At 47.5% G+C, this 18,244-nt stretch overlaps 1 protein-coding gene across 3 annotated transcripts in view; it reads right to left on the bottom strand.

The window, feature by feature from the left end:
* Positions 1–15,304: 15,304 nt before the first annotated feature.
* Positions 15,305–18,244, bottom strand: part of Cadm1 (cell adhesion molecule 1) — a 326,297-nt gene continuing 323,357 nt past the window's right edge. For all 3 annotated transcript variants that reach the window (XM_050156257.1, XM_050156258.1, XM_050156259.1), the window contains one exon: positions 15,305–17,682. In XM_050156257.1, the coding sequence (XP_050012214.1) occupies positions 17,564–17,682 (119 nt within the window). In that variant the 3' untranslated portion in view covers positions 15,305–17,563. The remainder of the gene's footprint in view (positions 17,683–18,244) is intronic.

Genomic DNA, 18,244 nt, shown 5'->3' with positions numbered 1-18,244 from the left:
GCTCTGCCTGGGATGGCAGGCTCAGCCATGGCTCTGCTCAGCCCCCGTTTCATAAATATTGTATACAACTGATATTCTTTGCCATCTGCTTCACTGGTCACTGAGAAATACTTTTTTTTTTCTTAACTTTCTGCTTGACTGCAGAGAGAGGCAGGAGCCTGGAGGTCATCCTGCCTACTTGCCTCCAGGCCCAGCGAGGTCCACTCCTTCTATCTCGGGCATCAAGGGCCCTGCTGTTAGCTGATGCTCCAGGCTCCATTCCCTGTGGTACACTCACTGTGGCTCTGAAGCTGTCACTGAGCAGGGGTCTGTGGGAAGGAGGAGCCTCTCTGTGAAAGGTTCCCTGGGGACCGATGAAAGTGACCCACAACGGGGTGTCACTCCAGAGGTATAGAAGTGAGGTGAGAACCTGGGTAGGCGGAGACTCTGATTTCATAAATATTCTGTGATTTTTCTCTTCCACTTAACTCTGCGGTTCTGACCCAAGATCCCCTGACCCCCGACCACTTTGATTTCCTAAATCTCATAGTCTTCAAAGAGTTAATGAAGCCTAGTGACTAACAGAGAAGACACCAGGATCAGGGCCCAAATCTGGAGCCCAGTTTCATTATACCTAGCTATTTAAAGCTTACATGATCATGAAAAATGGTTTAAAAACTCTGTGAGTTTGCCCACCTGAACAAAAGTCACTGTGGTCAGGCTTGGTCCACGGGGTCATGGAGTAACAGTGGGTGGCAGCTACAGTCTTGCTGCTATGGTGTTTCAACTTCTTCCTGAAGTGTAGGGTCTCTCATAAAGGAACACAAAAGTACACTGGCACCAAACCTACCTGTGGAGCAGGGGAACTTAGACAGAGAGACCAGCTGGATCTTCTGAGTGCCTGCCACAGGCTTGGTACTAGAGAAGTGCCGTATCTTACCCTGGCTGTGCCATCCTATCCCCGTTGGGGTTTGGAGCTGCCAGGGAGCTTTATGGCACTCAGAGAGGTGAAGAGAGTGAAGTTCAAGGAGTCAGGAAAGCCAAATTTCTGCTTTTTTGTTTTGTTTTGTGTGTGTGTGTGTGTGTGTGTGTGTGTGTGTGTGTGTGTTTTATTCTTCTTTGACACGGGTATTAGGATCCACTCTGAAATCCTGAACCTGGCCTGTTCCATAGCATCCTCCTGGTCTGTTCCATAGCATCCACCTGGCCTGCCCCTCAGCCCTTCTCTGTGTGTCCCATGCTGGACTGTGCTCTGTACAGTTGCCTCTCCCCCTGCTCCTGAGTGTGCCCTTGTCTTTCTAATCACCTCTCAGTGCACCTTTCTCCAGCGAAGCTTTTCATAAGGCCCACCAAAGGGCCTTTACGCTAACAGCTGGTCCCTAACCGGGTGCTACTGGGAAGTGATGGACACTTTCAGAGCTGGGACTCCATGAGTGGTCTTCAGGGTATGGTGGGCCTGCCCTGTAGTGGTACCTGAACTTCATCCTTTCCTTCTCTGTCACTTTCCAAACATGAGTTCTTCTGTCATAAGATACTGCTTAGCCACAGACCCAAAAGCAATGGGACCAACCAGTCACAGACATACCGAGACCTCCAAAACTGAGTCATAAACTGGCTCTCTCCCACCCTCACTTTAAACTGATTCTCTCTGGTGTCTTTGGTATTCATGGAAAGCCAAAAACCACAACTTCCTTGAGGCAGTCCCCTAGCTCCACGGGTAGGTAAGGCCCCACTCCTACACGCTTTCCCAGTAACCCACAGTGCTCCTTCACGGAACTTCTCATACTATAGGGTATTTCAGAGGGCGGACATTTCCAATACGGGTGTACATGTCCATATGAGGCTTCACTTGTAAGGAGAGGCAGAGCTGAGCGATAGTATCATAAATTCCCAGTCCACTTTCCGTCTTGCCCTTTGTTCCTTGGTGATGGGCAATGGCCTCTCCTCCACTTTGTCACTCAGAGAGCCAGATCCCTCTGGGGATGCACCAGGTAGAGCACCTGGCCCCCTTTGAGGCTGTAGCCGAGAATTGAGACTGGAGACTGAGGTGTGAGCAGGGAGCATGTCGTCTCCGTCCTGAGAGGCAGCATTACACCCTGCCCGATTATAAAGGGCTGAGGACACAGTGAGCTGGAGTAGTCTTTGATCTATAACAAGGCATTAGCGAACTTGTTTCTTTCTGGGTTTTCTATGCCTAGCACACTGCTTGGCATGGAGTAGAAGCCCTGAGATATCTGTCGAGTGTCTGAGTATCAGTGTAAGCCTGCGATGGTCACGCAGTCAGCCCACTGGACTGGGACTGGCCTTCAGAACACGATCCTTTTATTTATCAGAACCTTTGGCTTTTGCGCTGTATCTTGTCTAGCTCAGTTAGTGGAATGCTCCCCTTCCCTTTCCTTCCCCCTCCTGTCTCACGTAGCTCACAGAATGCCATGCATTTAGCCACTTAATAGATTTGTCTTTCCTGATGAAACTGATGAAACTTACATGCCCTCCAATCAGCTTTGCAATCAGACATCCATCCACTCACCCCAGCCAAGTGGCAGCTCAAACGCTGCTAACATTTCTTAAGTGCCTACTGTGTGCCAGGTGTGTCCTTTGGCGAGCGTACACAAAAGCCGAATGAGATGAGCAAGGCTCCTGCCTTGTTAGTGGGGACGCTGACACCAGGGAGCAAAGCCCACAACTGCTCTTGGATTTCAAGCTGGCATCTTTCTAAGAGAACAGGCCGTAAGGGTCACAGAAGAGTGGACATCTAGTCACCTGGTGACATAGGAAATGCTGAAAGCTGAGCCCCAGCCCACAGACCCCTCAGTCAGCGGCAATGGGTGGGGCTGAGGTTCTGCATGTTAATGAGTCCTGTGTTCTGGGTGTTTGACTCTCTGGCCTCCCTAACTGGGCTCTGCGGTCTTGCTTGGAGGAGGGCAGAGGTCAGTAGCACATCTCCAAGGCTGGTACCTGGTACTCCTCTGTGAGTACTGAAACTCTGTAAGTTGGATGAGCTCTGAGGTGTTTGGCAGACCTGACATTCTGTATTGTGTGGGTGGATGAACTCAACCAAAGCTAAGGATTCCATTCAAGACTCTTCATGGGTTCCGGGAAGAGCTGCACACTTAAAATTGCACAGCAGTGAATACCCGGGGAAGTCATGAGTTATCACATAACCATGGTAGGCTCAGCCCATTGGCTGACTGTGGGAATCCAAGGTGAGTGTAATACAACACTTCTGCACTGGAAACACACTCCTGAAACAATGAGGTGTGTGTATGTGTGTGTGTTTGAGGACATATCTATGTACTAATTGATCTGAGTGGGTTAAGGGTTAATCACAGGGTGTGCGGGTAGTGAGGGGAGAAGCCCTGAGAGGAGGCTGGGTTCAAGAGCTCTGAGTTAGACGATAGCCTATAGCTGATACTTGTATAACAATAGATCATTCTTACTGTCCCCATCAGCTGGTGGGAGGTGGATATTTTGGGGATGAAGAAACAGGCTTAGGCTCATTTCAAGTTGTTGTTCATGAGGAGAAATTGGGCTTGAACTAATGCCAGTCAAAGCCTGTGTTCTTCAAAAGGTTGGGCAAGGAGGGTGAAAGAGATGATGGATAGACATACCCCATGCAGCCTGCCTGGGCCTTGCGGAGTGTCTTAAATTGGACTAATTGATGGGTGAGGTGAATGCTAACCAAATAGGTTTAACCAACTGAGCCAGGTAGTGGTGGCACGTGCCTTTAATCCCAGCTCTTGGGAAGCAAAGTCAGGCAGATCTCTGTGAGTCTGAGGCCAGCCTGGTCCACAGAGTGAGTGCCAGGACAGCCAAGGCTGTCCCACATAGACCCCCCTCCCCCCGCCACACGCACAAAGACAAGCTGTGATTGAGATGCTAACGACCACAGAATGCCCATGAGAAGTACCAACATGGTCATTGCATCCGAGGATGCTCCTGGAAGTGGCCAAGAGTCCAAATTCAGCAAAATCCCATAGCAGAGTACCTTATGAATGAATCAGAAATTACCTCCACACCAGGCTTTGGAGATGCGCGTGGTTCAGGTGTGATGGCAAACTCCTGTCATCGTAGCACTCAGGAACTGATAAAAGTTCCCGGCCATCTTGATCTACGTAGTGAGTTGGTTGGATACGGTGGCAAACACTTGTAATCTTAGCACTCAGGAAAATAAGGAAGAGGACCAACGAAAGTTCTAGGCTAGGCTCGTCTACATAGTGAGTTAACCAGCCTGAGCTATCCAGGAAGGCCCTGTCTCAAAAATCAAGCAAACAAATAAACAAAAAGATAATGTCACTAAGTGTCAGGGCACAGAGTTTGACTAGTAGTGGAGAAGCCTTTATCTCTGTCTCCTTGGACCCTGTGATCTGGAACCCTTGTCAAATAGCATGTACTATTGTGTCTGGTAATCTTAGGTCCTGTCACCATCCATAGCCACAGCACGTGCACGCGCTGTGCACACACACACACACACACACACACACACACACACACACACACACCTGAGCATGGGTCAGGGCTATTCTCACGTTGGATTCTTTTTCTGAGTATTCCCTTGGTAGTGGTGATGGGGGTGGGGAATCTCTGTGATTCCCCACTGTTTTGTTCTCTCCTTCCCAGCAAGCTTTCTAGCTGAATCTTTTAAGAGGGCTGTTGGCTAGGCAGGAAGCAGCTGTGAGAACACAGTCCACAAGGTCAGAGGGAAGCAGAGCAGGAACAGCCCTGATGCATCTCTTTTTAAGGGAGCACTAACAAAAGAGATAGCACATGGAGGGCCTGGTCAAGGGCAGAGGGAGGCATCTGAGGGTCCCCCTCCCTCATCCCACCGTTAACATGGGCTACAAGGCTCAAGTCTTTATTACCAAAAAAAGAGAGGGGTGAAAAGGTGGCCTCAGCAGAAGTGGGAGTCCGTAAGAGGGGAGACAGGAGCGAGCCACACACTGAAATCAATACTGCACAGGACAAGCATTATCCCATGTGGAACACCTCTAGCCTCTGCCTCGAAAATTTGATTGGATCTTCAGAAAAACCCATTAGTGTGTTGTCAGGACCTTCTGGTGATAACTGACCAACTCTTGCCAATCGATGCTCTTCACTTGTGGAGCTCCTGATTTCTTAACAGCATAATTGTTTTTTTAATAACGGGCCAGCTCACCCAGTCGAGCAAGCCGGAGTCAAAGTCAGACTCCCAGCTTACATTGTAGAGAAACGTGGGGCTCTCCGTCCTAATTGCACAGTTACTTTACAGAGAACCAACGATGGGAGGCCGCAGGGGCAGGGGGGGGGCTGAGGGGTGCAGGGGCTTTCTCACCTGAGTGGAAGTTGTGGAGAGAAGTCACAAAAGTAATTATACAAGTCCCAATTACGTGGCAAATGAAACCATTCTTAACAAAAGAGTTTTATTTATTTTTCCAGAAAAGGGGCCCAAACTGGATGGATCCCGAGATGGCAAGGACATCATAGAACAAAGTGGAATTCGTCATTCATTCCTTATCACAGCTTTTTAACTTGCAACTCAAGAGCAGGCAGAACAGTTTGTCGGGCTTCTGAATGCCCTGGGACAACAGCGCCCCCTTAACTCACAGGGGGAGCCTTGGTCAAAACACTTGACAAAGGACTGGAAACCAATTGGATCCAAGTTCTTTACAGAAGAACAGGGCTCAGGGAGGAAGCTGCTGTCCAAGGCCACAGGCTGAGTCAAAGGTACAGCTGGAAACACTTCTCAGTGCCCTGTCTTTGCATCTCCCCGCCACCAGTTTATCCCTCTACCCATGCACCAAAAACATCCCAAAACTGGAAGACAGCAGCGGCGTGGAGAAGCCAGCTGCCCTCTGAAACTTGGAGCATCACTTGAACAACTTGCCTTTTGCAGTCTTCGAGCGTGGGTGTGCAGGTCACATAGCCCTACTGACTGCAATCGCCTTTGCTGCACACGGGAGACGCGCCGGTAAACGCGGTGTTTAATTGAACACTTAATGGATCTGCAGTGTTTTCTGGCTATTTGGAGTTGAACAGTTTGCCACACTGAACCCCCAATGTGTGGGGGTGGAGCCTTGTGAAGAGTCCCCTTCTGCCTACCTGCCAGTTCTGTTCTTTCCTCCAGAGCTTGTTGTATGTACTTGGTGAGAGGGAGATTCAGGAGGGGGGGAGAAGAAAGGAGGAGAGTGAGAAGGGAAAGGCGAGGAAAGAGAGGAAGAAGTGGAGAAAAAGATGAGACCAGGGATAAGGAGAAGGAAGAGGTGAGGAAAGAAAAGAAGTGTGGCGGGTTGCAAATCTTACAGGACCTGGAACCTCGGAATTGAAGCTTGCTTCCACACCGTGAAAAGTTTGGTTGCAGCTTGCTGTTTGGTTGACAATGCGACGTTTTTGTAGGTGTTTAATTGAACACTTAACACATCTCAGGAGGCAATTTTCTTGTCTCCTCTGGGTTTTGGAGGTCCTATTCATTTCCTTTCCAGGTATCAAACATGCTCACAAGCCTCGGAGGTGTTAGTAGGGCCGTGGGCACTGTGCTTCTGGACTTTAATGGTCAAACCAGCCTAGAGAGATAACAGGTCAGGATGGGAAAGACAAAACAAAAAACGGCCAACAACTTTGACTGTGACAGGAAGAAAAAAAAATCTGAATCCAACAAAGCAGGAGGAGTTGGAGATATTTGAGAATTGCTGGCTACAAAGAAGGGAACAGGCCATAACCGCCTATTTCCAGAAATGAGCAAAGAGAAGACCCATCCAATCACAGGTGGGAAAAAAAAAAACCACTCTTTTACTATCCATCAATTTATTGAGCACAGAGCCAGGTACCACACTTGGTTTGGGGGATACAGAGCTGGATTTGATTTTGCTTCTCAGGGAATTTACTGTTTTACTGAAGGAGACAGAAAAGTAAACAAAGCGCTCAGACATGCGATAAGGACAGAACTCGAGGTAAGAATGAGGAACTGAGAAGGCAAAAAAGAAGCATCCTGAATCAGACCCCCCCCCCGGGGGGGGGAGTTCCCTGTTTTTCAAGGCACAGAGGTGGAGAGAGTGTCGAATTGGGCTGAGTACACAGAATGGCACAGGACACGCAGCTGAGGGCCAGAGTGAGGTGAAGGCATGCTGTGAGCACTGAGTTGGATGGCAAACCTAAAGTCAAGCAAGAGCTTTGCCTGAGCAGGGGAGGGACCCAGAGTAGGTCATTAGGTCTAGGGACGGGGTAGTGGGCAGAGAGGGGAAATCAGGGGAGGGGAAACCAGTGGAGAGGCTGTCACATCTTTTTGAGCTGAAGAGGCACAGGCCAGGTTAGTGACATAAATAAGTTTATATGGAATCTGAGAAGCACTCAGAGGACATTGGCAGGAGCTGGTATCCACTGAAGGTGGGTGGTGGAGAAGAGAGACTTGAGAATGGTGCCTAGGTCTCTAGTTTGGGGAAGAGGTTGATACAATGAACTGAGGCAGGGTTTATAAGGGAACGAGCATTCTCCAGGAAATGTCATTTCCCCAAAGGCTCAGGACCCCTGGCAGGACCCCTGCAGCAGGACATTGTGCATTGAAAATTGGCCAGGAACCCCCATTAAAAACTCTTACAAGGCTCTGGAGTATCCCTGGAAGATTATTCCTTTTGGAGTGGCACTAACTAAAATGGCTCCAGAGACCAGCCACTAACGGATCCATTCACTCTGCCTCAGAAGACAGCATCTTGTGGTGCAACAAGTAGGCACATGCTGGGAGAATGGGACCCTGCTGTCATCCGTAGTTGGAGGAAGTGTTCAAAGTCAGCTCAGGAAGACCTCCAGCTCTAGCGGGATTCTGCTCTCACTGGCAACACACCTGGGAGGCAGGGTTGTACTGAGACAAGACTGCGTATCAACCACACCTAACTCATTGGGTTCCACCCCTATCACCCATTTTCCTACCAGAGAAAGCAATGGACTAAAAAGAAAAGCCATGGATGTCTGATCTGAGGACATCTGTGATCGTGGCAATGTTTGCCACAGCTTCATTTGGGCTGGGCTTTAAACAGGTGGGAACTCTTGCGTGGAATTGCCAGGATTACGCTGGGCTGTGGTGGCGCACGCCTTTAATCCCAGCACTTGGGAGGCAGAGGCAGGCGAATCTCTGTGAGTTCAAGGCTAATCTGGTCTAGAGAGTGAGTTCCAGGACGTCCAGAACTAAACAGTGAAACCCTGTCTCCAAAGACAAACAAAAGCAAAAACAAAATACCAAAAAAAGGGAAAGAAAAAAAATTCATACATGTGTCTGGGGACCTGGTCAGCTCACCCAAATTTTAACCAGAGACCTGTTCAGCATTCCTGGGAAGCAAACAGTCTCCAAAGCAAAAGGGATGGCGTTTCTTTCTCCATCTTCAAGGTAGGCGGAAGGAAGACAAAGGAGGCTTTGGTTTGGGGGTGGCATGAATGAACCACACGTATCCACGAGTAAACCAGAAGTCCTCCGAACATCCTGCTCGCTGGTGTCACACAAAAGCCAGGCTGGCAGCCCTCTCGCCATGCTCACAGTTGGACCCTTAATGCATTGTGGGCATTCAATCAAACTTTCAGTGGTGAGACTCTGGGAGCAGAAAGCCCGCTAAGCCCAAGTGGTCCCTTTGCTTTTCCATCTTTTTGTGGCTGCCTGGCTGCGCTCTTCTGGGTTTTGTTGTCAACAAACTCCTGGCTTGCCTTTGAGCGCCCCAAATTATTGAAAATGACTACGGCTTAAGACTGGCAGGATGATTGTTAAAAACAGCCCTGGCATTAATCATAGCTTAAGAGCTTTTGGAAAACGATTCTAATTCAGAAGGGGTGGCTTACAAAGAGGCTTGTCGAAAGCGAAGCAGACATCAAATTCTGAAAGGAAAAAAAGAAAAAAAAAAGCCTCCTTGGTACCCACACCTGGCTTCTCCCCTGCAATCCAGCTGGCAGAATTGTGTGGTGGGGGGGGGAGAGGGGGGACAGATAGCTTACCTTACCAGCTTACCCCGTGTGAGACCTCCTTTGAATTTCCACTAGTACCATCCCACCCATCCCAGCCCTTCCCCATTCGGGGGACCTTGAAATGGGAAAGAACTTGGGTGGAGGCACCCGCAGATTTAAGTATTCCTGGCAGTCCTTGGAATCAGGAAGAGGAGACTAGCAGCCTTGTTTTCTGTCAACAGTTGGGGGGGGCCTTAGTCCGATGCTAAAATAAGCTGTACACATAGAGGCAGCTGCCTGGGCAAACACACGGTCAGCATTTGCAAGGAGCCAGGCTCTTGCGAAAGACAAACTAATACTTCTGCCTTTTGCCTGCCTGGCACGACAAAGGAGAATGATTTTTGCCATCAGCACTCTCCCTATCATGGAATCATTGCACAATTTAGTATGATTAATGGTTTCCATTTAGGAGGAGCTGAGAATAAAACAGTGGGGGAGTGATGGCACTGGGCTGGGGATGCTTGCGACTGCAACGAGCGGGTAAGGGAGAGAGAGGGGCCCCGGTGCTTGCTGGTCACTCCCCTCTGCCTTCTCTTCCAGGCACGGTGGGGGAAAGACTCATGGCTTTTGACCTGAATTTGCATCCACAGTCTGGAAGCTGCAAGCCTGTGGTCCTGTCATTCTTGCAGCTTTCCCTGGATTTGTTAGCAAGAAGCCACGCCCTCCCGGACTGCCCAAAGGAATGTCCTTCCCAGAGGCTCCGGACTATAGGCTGGCTGAGAGTTGGCAAGGTGATGGGGCTGCATAGCTGAAGGGAGCAGAGCTAACTACACCACTTCTTGGCATTCCTGATTGGCCACACGGGGATGCCACATAGGGAAGGACGCCACCCTCGTGCTGGGAGGGCAGTGGTGGCCTCCGGTGTAGCCGTCTGTCTCTGCGGCGCCCGGGCTGCTGAGCTGACTCTCAGCTCGCCTCCGCTGGCTTTCTGGAAGTTCTTTCCCACATTGTAGCATCTTTTCTGTCCACATGTGGAGGCACTGTTTCTTCTCGGATCTCACGCGGCTGGCTGAGGGGCAGGCGAGCGGTGAGACAAAGGGCTCCAGAGCCGGAGACTTGCGGGTGCTGACAGAAACCAACCAGGGAAACAGAGAACTCAAGAGGGCCTGCACATTTTGAGCAAGAGCCTTTGTAACTGAGGCCAGAAAGGGAGAGAACCGGTGATCTTGGCTGGGTCTAACTCGAATCCAGGCCCTTCTCGAGGTTTTGGTGTCTCTGCAAGGAAATCTATTATTTTCCATAAACTGTCTTAAGTGTCTCCCGGCTGCATTTCTGGCTGCGTTAAGGATCAAGCCATCAAGAACAGCTGTGAACAGCAGCAATGGGCTTTGGCAGCGAAGTAGGAGCAAAAAACCCAAGTAGGACATTTCAGTTGACAGTAATGGCATTTTCCCTTCCTTGTCCAAACGATAAAAGATTCATGCTCCTAACTGCGACACTATAGCTGCCCCCATCACTTTATTCTGGGAGAGGAGGTTAGAGAAAACAGGCCTAGAGAGAGGGAGAGAAAGAGAAAGAGAGACGGATAGTAATTTCGTCACTAGCTAACAGAGACCGATTAGTGTAGAAGCCCCCATCCATAGCAATACTTTTTAATCAGGACTGCTGTGTCTGGCAAACAGCTCTTGTAGATTAGCTAGACTGGAGCCTGCCAGCATCCGTTGCAAGTTTAAAGGATGAAATACACAACTACAGAGAAAACAAACCGAAAAGAGTAATAAAGTCACACATTTCAATATTCAGCAACCATTAAGGGATTTAAATATTTGCTTGCTATTAAAGGCTTGCATTAGGCTCTTCCAACACCAGCTCTGGAAGACTGAAATATCAATTACGGATCAATTTTCCCCCTAAGTAAACACTAATGCAGGATAAACAGTATTAGAAGATGCAATCGTAACATTGCTGACTTCAGGATGGACTTCCTGTTGGTAACAGCAAGTTTAAGCCTGGTGATTAATTAACCTGAGAAGATAGCACTTAAGGAAGATTTAAGGCGAACACGTCTGAAATATGAGCGTGAGCCAGCGTCTGTATGCAGGACAGCTGGAGAGGTCTTGGCCAGGGCATGGGTTGCTTTGCTCCTCAGTTGTGGTCCTGACTCTACAGCCCAATATTTTAAAGGATTAGGAGGGAGCAAAGGAGGGTGTGGGTGGATGCACGTGTGTGCCAGAGAAAAGGCAATAGTCTTGAAATTAATTCTACCTTTAAATAAGCAAGAGTTGCAGTTCCTATACTGGCCACCAGGGGAGGTACACATTATAGTAACTTAGGAAGGGGCGGGGGCAAAAAAACCGAAAAACCAAACCACAAACAAAATAGAACAAAACACAAAACAAAAACCACTATTAGCCAGGTGGTGGTGGGTGTTGGTGCACACTTTTAATCCAGCACTGGGGAGGCAGAGGCAGGGGATTTCTGTGAGTTTGATGACAGCCTGGTCTACAAAGAACCTTGTCTTGAAAAACAAAACAAAACAAACAAATAAACAAAAAAAAAAACCCAAAACGAAACCAAACAAACCCCAAACACTAAACAACAAAAACAATAAAAAACCCACCAAAGTATGTAGTTTCATACTGTATAAAAGAGCCTGGATGCTTTAGACTCTTGCTATGTTCAGTCTAGGCTTTGGGGTGTTCTTATCCTATCCTGATGCCCACCTGTTCCTACCAGGTAAAGTGGTGTGGGACAACACTGTCCCACAGCTCCCATCAGAGGCAGTCTTTAGCATTTTCCTATGAGCACAGTTTGAGTTTTTCTGACCTGCGGTACCTCATTCTGAAGGGCCCTGGTATATGAGAACGATGATACCTTATTGATTTGCTCAGCAGTTACCCCAAAGGTTATCAGTCCCCAAGGAGGAACAAGTATCAATGCTGGCAGGCCTCAGAGACAGATGGGACCAAGGGTGTTAAAAGTGGGCTGGACAGACACGTATCTTCAAGGCCTTAGAGCTACCTAGTTGGAGATGGACTTGCAAAGTCAACGACTAAAACAGAGACTAAAAGTTCCAGGTCAAGTCAGGCAACCAGCCCTTGACTGCTGGCCCTTTAAGCCCCAATGCTGGCTGAGAGCTCACTGTGCATTTGCTATGACCATGATTGAGGGGCTGTGAGCCTGACTGGGTGATAGCAAAGAGCCTCTTCTCCCATTGGCTCTACAGTGGGGTCAGGTCATTTCAGCTTCATCTTAGGTTTTTCTGAACTATCTGTAAAATACAGACCTCACTAAAGGAAGCTTGCTGCCAGTTCTTTTTGATTAAACATTTGCAGCATCTTTGTGAAATAGTGTATCAGAAATCTGAGGCCACGTTTGTCACGTACCACAAGTACCTCATGTAAAGAGGCTCTTTCTGCTTGTCATGTGACCGCGTGATTGCTTTCAGGCTCTGGTTGACAGACTCAAAGGGGCTGCTCTCCACAGAGCAAGTCCACGCTGTAAGAGTTACATTTCACCTAGACAGGGGACAGTGAAAGATTGCACCAATTAACACCTGGGCATCACCTCCGGGTTCTGGTTGATGTATGTGGAGAGCACAACCAGGCCAAAACATTTTTTGAGACCCCTCTGGAGGGAGTACGGACAGTTTTTGTGCTTTTACCAAGAGGCACACGGGAAACTTAACAAGTGCACACGAACTCAGCTACTTCTGGCATCGTCTCATTGGCATGCCCTACAGCGCTTCAATAGCCAAGCCGCCACCGTGCGTCAGCCTCAGCTCACTGACCGCCGGGGAGATCTGGAGCCTCCTGCTATAGGCAAGGGGATGGGTGAGGACACCACACAAACAGCATGCCACATGGCTCAGGACAACTACAAATAAGTACACTGACAAATCATGATGAGAAAATCCCTCAAAGTCCTATGGGAAAACTCACAAGGCGTGAGCCCACACAGATAATTCTGCCCAAGGTGTAGCCAGTTCTTTAGCCATTGGCAGCCTTATCTTCTAAACTGACATTAAGTCTAACGAACACGCAATGAGTGCTTACTTTCTGTCTGCAACCTTATTGCCTAAGCAGCAATGTCTTATCTTTTTGGTGATGTGGAAGACTGAACTCAAGGTCCACTGCACGCTAAGACGGGCTTGACCACGGAGCTATTTATGCCCCCAGCCCAAGGTGCGTATCCTTTTTCTCTCCCCTAATGGTTCTGGAGGTTGTAACAAACTCTACCTTACCCAACAAAAGACAAAGATCAGGGTGCACTGGGCAACATTCCTGAGGCTTCACACCTAGTAAAGATGGGGCAGTTAGTTAAACCCAAGGCTGGTCCGGCCTAGTCCTTGATCTCGAGTGCTGTCCTAAAGGGCCCTTGTGGGTATAGATAGACGGTAGATAGTGCTGTCCTAAAGGGCCCTTGTGGGTATAGATAGACGGTAGATAGTGCTGTCCTAAAGGGCCCTTGTGGGTATAGAGATAGACGGTAGATCATCCTCCCCCTTGTGCTTGCCTTTTGGCTCCTGTTGCTCTTGCCATTTGGCTCCCCGTCATTCTTGTCTTTTGGCAGAAGCTGGAAGAGGCCAGTGAATGCCCGAAGCGTCTACCTAGACTATGAGGGCAAGCACCAGATAGATCCCGTCCACAGAGCACCCGACTTCTCAGCTCTCTGTCTCCTGCATCGGACTCAGCTTGCTTCTCTCCCATCCTTCCCAGCTCTCTTCCACTGAGCTGACTTGCCAGCTTTTGCTCATTTCCCTCCCACAAGAAGTCCCACTGCTTCTGCCAATCATTCCATTGGGTGGGGTGGCACTCACTGGTGTACCTGGCACCTTAGCCTCTAGTGATCACCTCCGCTTGTCTGTGTCCCCCACAATGTCCATGTGTCAGACACTCAATGTCTGCATCTGTTGGTGCCGTTTTGTTCAGTGACAGACCAGAGACCAGATGGTGATGTAAGAAACCAAAGCGAGATGCCCAGCCTCTGACTCTTCTGGAGCTTACCTTGTCTCTCCCTGCCAACCCTTCCTGGTTACCTCACTGAGACAGAAAGGGATCCCAAGGAGAGCTGGTAAAGGTGAGAGAGGGCACTTTGGGGAGGTCAGATTTTCTGCTCATGGATTACAAGAGCAGTTCTTGCTAACTTCGCCTGCAAGGCAAGGACACTGAGACCATGCTGCCAAATCTCACAGTCCACCTGGGCCTGGAGGTCTCCAAAACCTAAATGGTGAGAACAATCCGCAGGCAGCCGAGCTGTTAGCCCTCAGCAGCTCAGCTCTTCGCTTTTGTGAAAGGAGAGAGAATTTTAAGAGGAAGAAGGCAGTAGGAATTGTTAAGACACGGAACCCCAAGGAAAGAGAAAAAAAAGGAAGAAGGTGGTAGGAACTGTTAAGACACGGAACCCCAAGGAAAGAGACAGGTGCAGCGGGCAACACAGGAAAGTGGGTGGGTGGTGGGTGAAGTGGAGAAGGTGGTGGTGGACACGTCCGCAGGAGGGGCCATCCCCGGCAGCTGCTCGCACACCTGCACAAATCACCATGCCCACCAGAGGTGACTCCGTTCAGCCAATCACCGGACTCTGTCTACTGTGAGGGGAGAAGAGGACAGGACAAGGACGTGTAGACGAGAGGGATGGAAACCCAGCTGGCAGCCACTCCCCAGCAATCTCCTGCCAGTGTTCTGGGTCCCCATCCAAGGTCCTAGGAGAGGAAGCTGATACCAGAGGCCGGGTGTTGTAAGAATCCAGAAAGAGATTTAAAGGATCACTTGTGACATTAATTTTTTTTATTAAGAAGACAGATATTTTATAGTACTTCTTTTTTTTTCTTTTTTCTTTTTGTAAAAATGGTATACATGAACCGATACAAAATGCGAATGGGAACACACGGATGTGGAGTTTCTTACACTGTAACATGGTCCTTGTACACCTTAGGAACAGAACTGGCCTAGAGGGAAAAACAGGACGTCCTTGTGACTAAAGAACAAGCTTATTTGGCATCAATTATACATCCTTCATTATTTTATATTCCTTTAAAAAAACACAAAAAAACAAGTTTGTTCTTTCTTCACTCTAAAAAAAGTGATCAACCTGTACAAAGTAATACTCAACAATACATTTCAAACAGCGCACTGTATACTTAAGAAAAATACATAAACCAATATACAACTAAAGTCCGTAATTTCCTGTTTTTGCTTTGTTTATTATAATTATAATTATTATTTTTCCAATGGGTGGGGCCTACACTTTGCAATCTACCTGAGACGGAAAAACACCAATCAAAACACAGGAACCTGAGACATGTCAACATTGTAAGCCATAAAGTTACATCAGAACACTGCACTACTGTACACTTGTCAAAAACAGAAAGATGGGCGGTCCCGGAAATGAGATGCCGATTCTGTGAACAATGGTAGGTTTGTTTGCCTTTTTTTTTTTTTTGTATTTTTTTAATTATTTTTTTTTTCTAAAAAGAACAGCTGAAAAACCCTTTCAACGACATGCTAACTGGTTCTCACCCTTTGATATGGTCACACTATGTTCAGGATGGGTGCTAAGGGCTCGGAATAGATGCACATTATAAAATTCTTGAAAAAGGGATGTTCCTTGTGGCTTTTTGTCTTGGTTAAGTGCCTAGGGACAGGAGAGGGGTCAACAAAACACTGCTCGGTGATGCATTTTCCTTTACATACCAGTCCATTCCCAAAAGGCCCCCATATTGCAATGGTTCTATCAGAAGTGAAAATAAAGACAAGAAAAAGAAATACGTTTTCAAATAACAGAGTCGACACTTTTTCCCCTTAAATAAATCAGCGTAAGTTTTCCACATAATGTAACAATAGTAAAAATGCACCTTGCAAAATCCAAAAGTACTGACTGAAAATGTTATATAATATATATTTATATATCTATATATATAGATAGCTCTATCTTTTCTGATGCCACCTTTCCATAGGGACTGTTATTTGGAGTCTGGAGCCTACCAACACGTAGGGAAAGAGCTTAGGTTTTCGTCCTTCAGAACTACTTCTGGATTCCCTCAACACTTCAGTGACAAACCCCGCCTTAGCTTTAAAGACTGCAAATGGTAAGGCCTCCTCTACCTTCCTCTAGGCTCCAGTCTAGGATATGTTCAAGGTAACTTATTTCAGTAGCTGTGCGCTATGGCTGCCATCATGCGAGATGAGGAGCTTTTGGCAGATGGTTCTTAAGGCTGAGGAAAGAGGCCAAGGCTAGTGTATGAAAGGTAGATAGATAAAAACACTCACATCTGAGTTTTGATTAAGTAACTGAAATTCTCTACATGCTGCTTTTCCACCTCGGCTCTGACCTTTCGAGAACAATACCAGCCCTTCTTTTGTACCTCCTGCCTTTGTCAAGCCAAATCTGAAGGAATGAGAGCTGCTTAGGGATTGGGGTTGGAAATCCCAGCAGGACAAGCGTCCCAGCAGGACAGTGTCTGTAATATACAGTACATGCAGGCCACATCCTACTGCCCTCCTAAGTAAGCACAAAGGAAAGAAAAAATAAAAACAAAAGCAAAAAAAAAAAAAAAAAAAAACCCAACAAAAACCTGCCCCTTCATTCATTCACACAATACACGGACTTGCTCTCTCCTGCACGTCAGTGAGCAGTAAGGCCAATTGGGAAAGGTGAATGGATTGTTTGGAATAGAAACAACCAGAGCAGGACTGACCGCCTTATCCCCTTCCTGCTTCCCCTCCTGGGGCAACTCAAATTTGTCCACTGACATCAAATGGACAGACCTCACCTGTTGGGTCTGTTTAGGGCAATGAGAAAGGAGGATACTTTCCACCCCAAACCTTTCTGCACAGCGTGGGGCAATCTATACTGAGCCGCCTACAGATACAGTAAAGACAGAGTCAATCTCATTGCGACACACCTCACTTGCAGGTAACCCTGTACAGTAATGAAGAGATCCACAGCAAACCACAGTTTCTGAGTCACAGTCTACTTTTCTAGTCTTCGCTGCTCTAAGTATTGAAACATGGGCAGCAGCAAAGAGTTTTCATTGTTTTTTTTCTTTTTTTTCTTTTTTTTTTTCACCCAAGTCTTTACGACAACAGAGAAGGATGCATCATGGAGACACTAAATTCTGAACTATGAAATCTAAACCGTGCTGGTTTTCCTTTTATGCAACTGAATTTGGAACAGAAAGCAGTCACCGTCAACACAAAAACAAAAGAAAGCAGAAACGGCAACAATGGGGGAAAAGTCTTAGGAATCCCAGCAGGTCAATTCCAAAAAAGGGGAGGTTTAGGGAGGGGAAAAATTGATTTTGGGAAAAATAAATGCATACAAAGGAGAAGGGGAAAGAAACACACACAAAAAAATGAAAAAACAAGGCACAGAATTTTCTGCAATCTACCGAAACCCAAGTTTGACTTGGTAGGAAGAAAGAAAAATTAAAAAAAAAAAAAACAAAAAAACCAAAACCCAAACCAAATTAAAACCAGATAAAAAGAGGTGTCAAACAGCAGATCGTACTTTTCAAAGAACATTTTTTTCTTTTTGTTTTTACATAGCAAACCACAAGCCTTCCCAGTCTCGCATCTTTCCACCCACTCATAAAAAACACACGAGCGTCTCGCAAGTTCCAGTATCACTGTCTCTTTATCATCTAAACAGGGCCAGTTGGACACCTCATTGGAACAAAAAGGCTGATCTAGATGAAGTACTCTTTCTTTTCTTCGGAGTTGTTCTGTCCTCCTTCTGCATTGATTATAGCTGTGTCTGCGTCTGCTGCGTCATCGGCTCCTTTGGCTTCATGAGTGAAGTATGTACCTGAAAGATGAAGGGGTAAAGCACTGTGACTCTCTGATGGCCTCTGTGTGAAGTGGTACAGAGATGGCAAGTTGCTTTATGGCCATCATCAGCCGAAGTGGTGTGCAGGCAGCAGAGGGGAAGAAAAAAAAACAATTGGAAGAAGAGAGCGAGGTGGGTGAGACAGATGGGGATCCGGGGCTCCAAAGGTACCACTCCAGCTGAGCCGCTGCGATGTAATTCAGCAAACGAGACATTAGAGCAGGGAGTATGACCAGAGAAGAAGACGTGAGTGGGGCTAAAATGCAGAAAGCTGGAGAGCTGCTGACTACCGCATAAACAGTAAACACCAAAGACCGATGACCAGAGATGTTCGCACATGGTTAAAGACCAAAGCAAGGAAGAGCAATTAGCCAATAAATGAATTAGGGCCCCAATGACGCTTCTATTGTCATCTTGAGTCAGTTACTCCAACCATAGTTTTTCTGGCTTCATGAATGGCTACTGGCTACCCACAGGTGAGACTGTGCTTGAACTTGTATAAGGGTTGGTTTCTCTATGCCTTCCATTTCAGAGGAGGGCA

Source organism: Alexandromys fortis, unplaced genomic scaffold (genome assembly GCF_014885135.2).
Source record: "Alexandromys fortis isolate MF-2015 unplaced genomic scaffold, M_Fortis_MF-2015_v1.1 scaffold_89, whole genome shotgun sequence".
NCBI classification, from domain to species: domain Eukaryota; kingdom Metazoa; phylum Chordata; class Mammalia; order Rodentia; family Cricetidae; genus Alexandromys; species Alexandromys fortis.
This window is presented reverse-complemented; position numbering and strand designations above follow the sequence as displayed.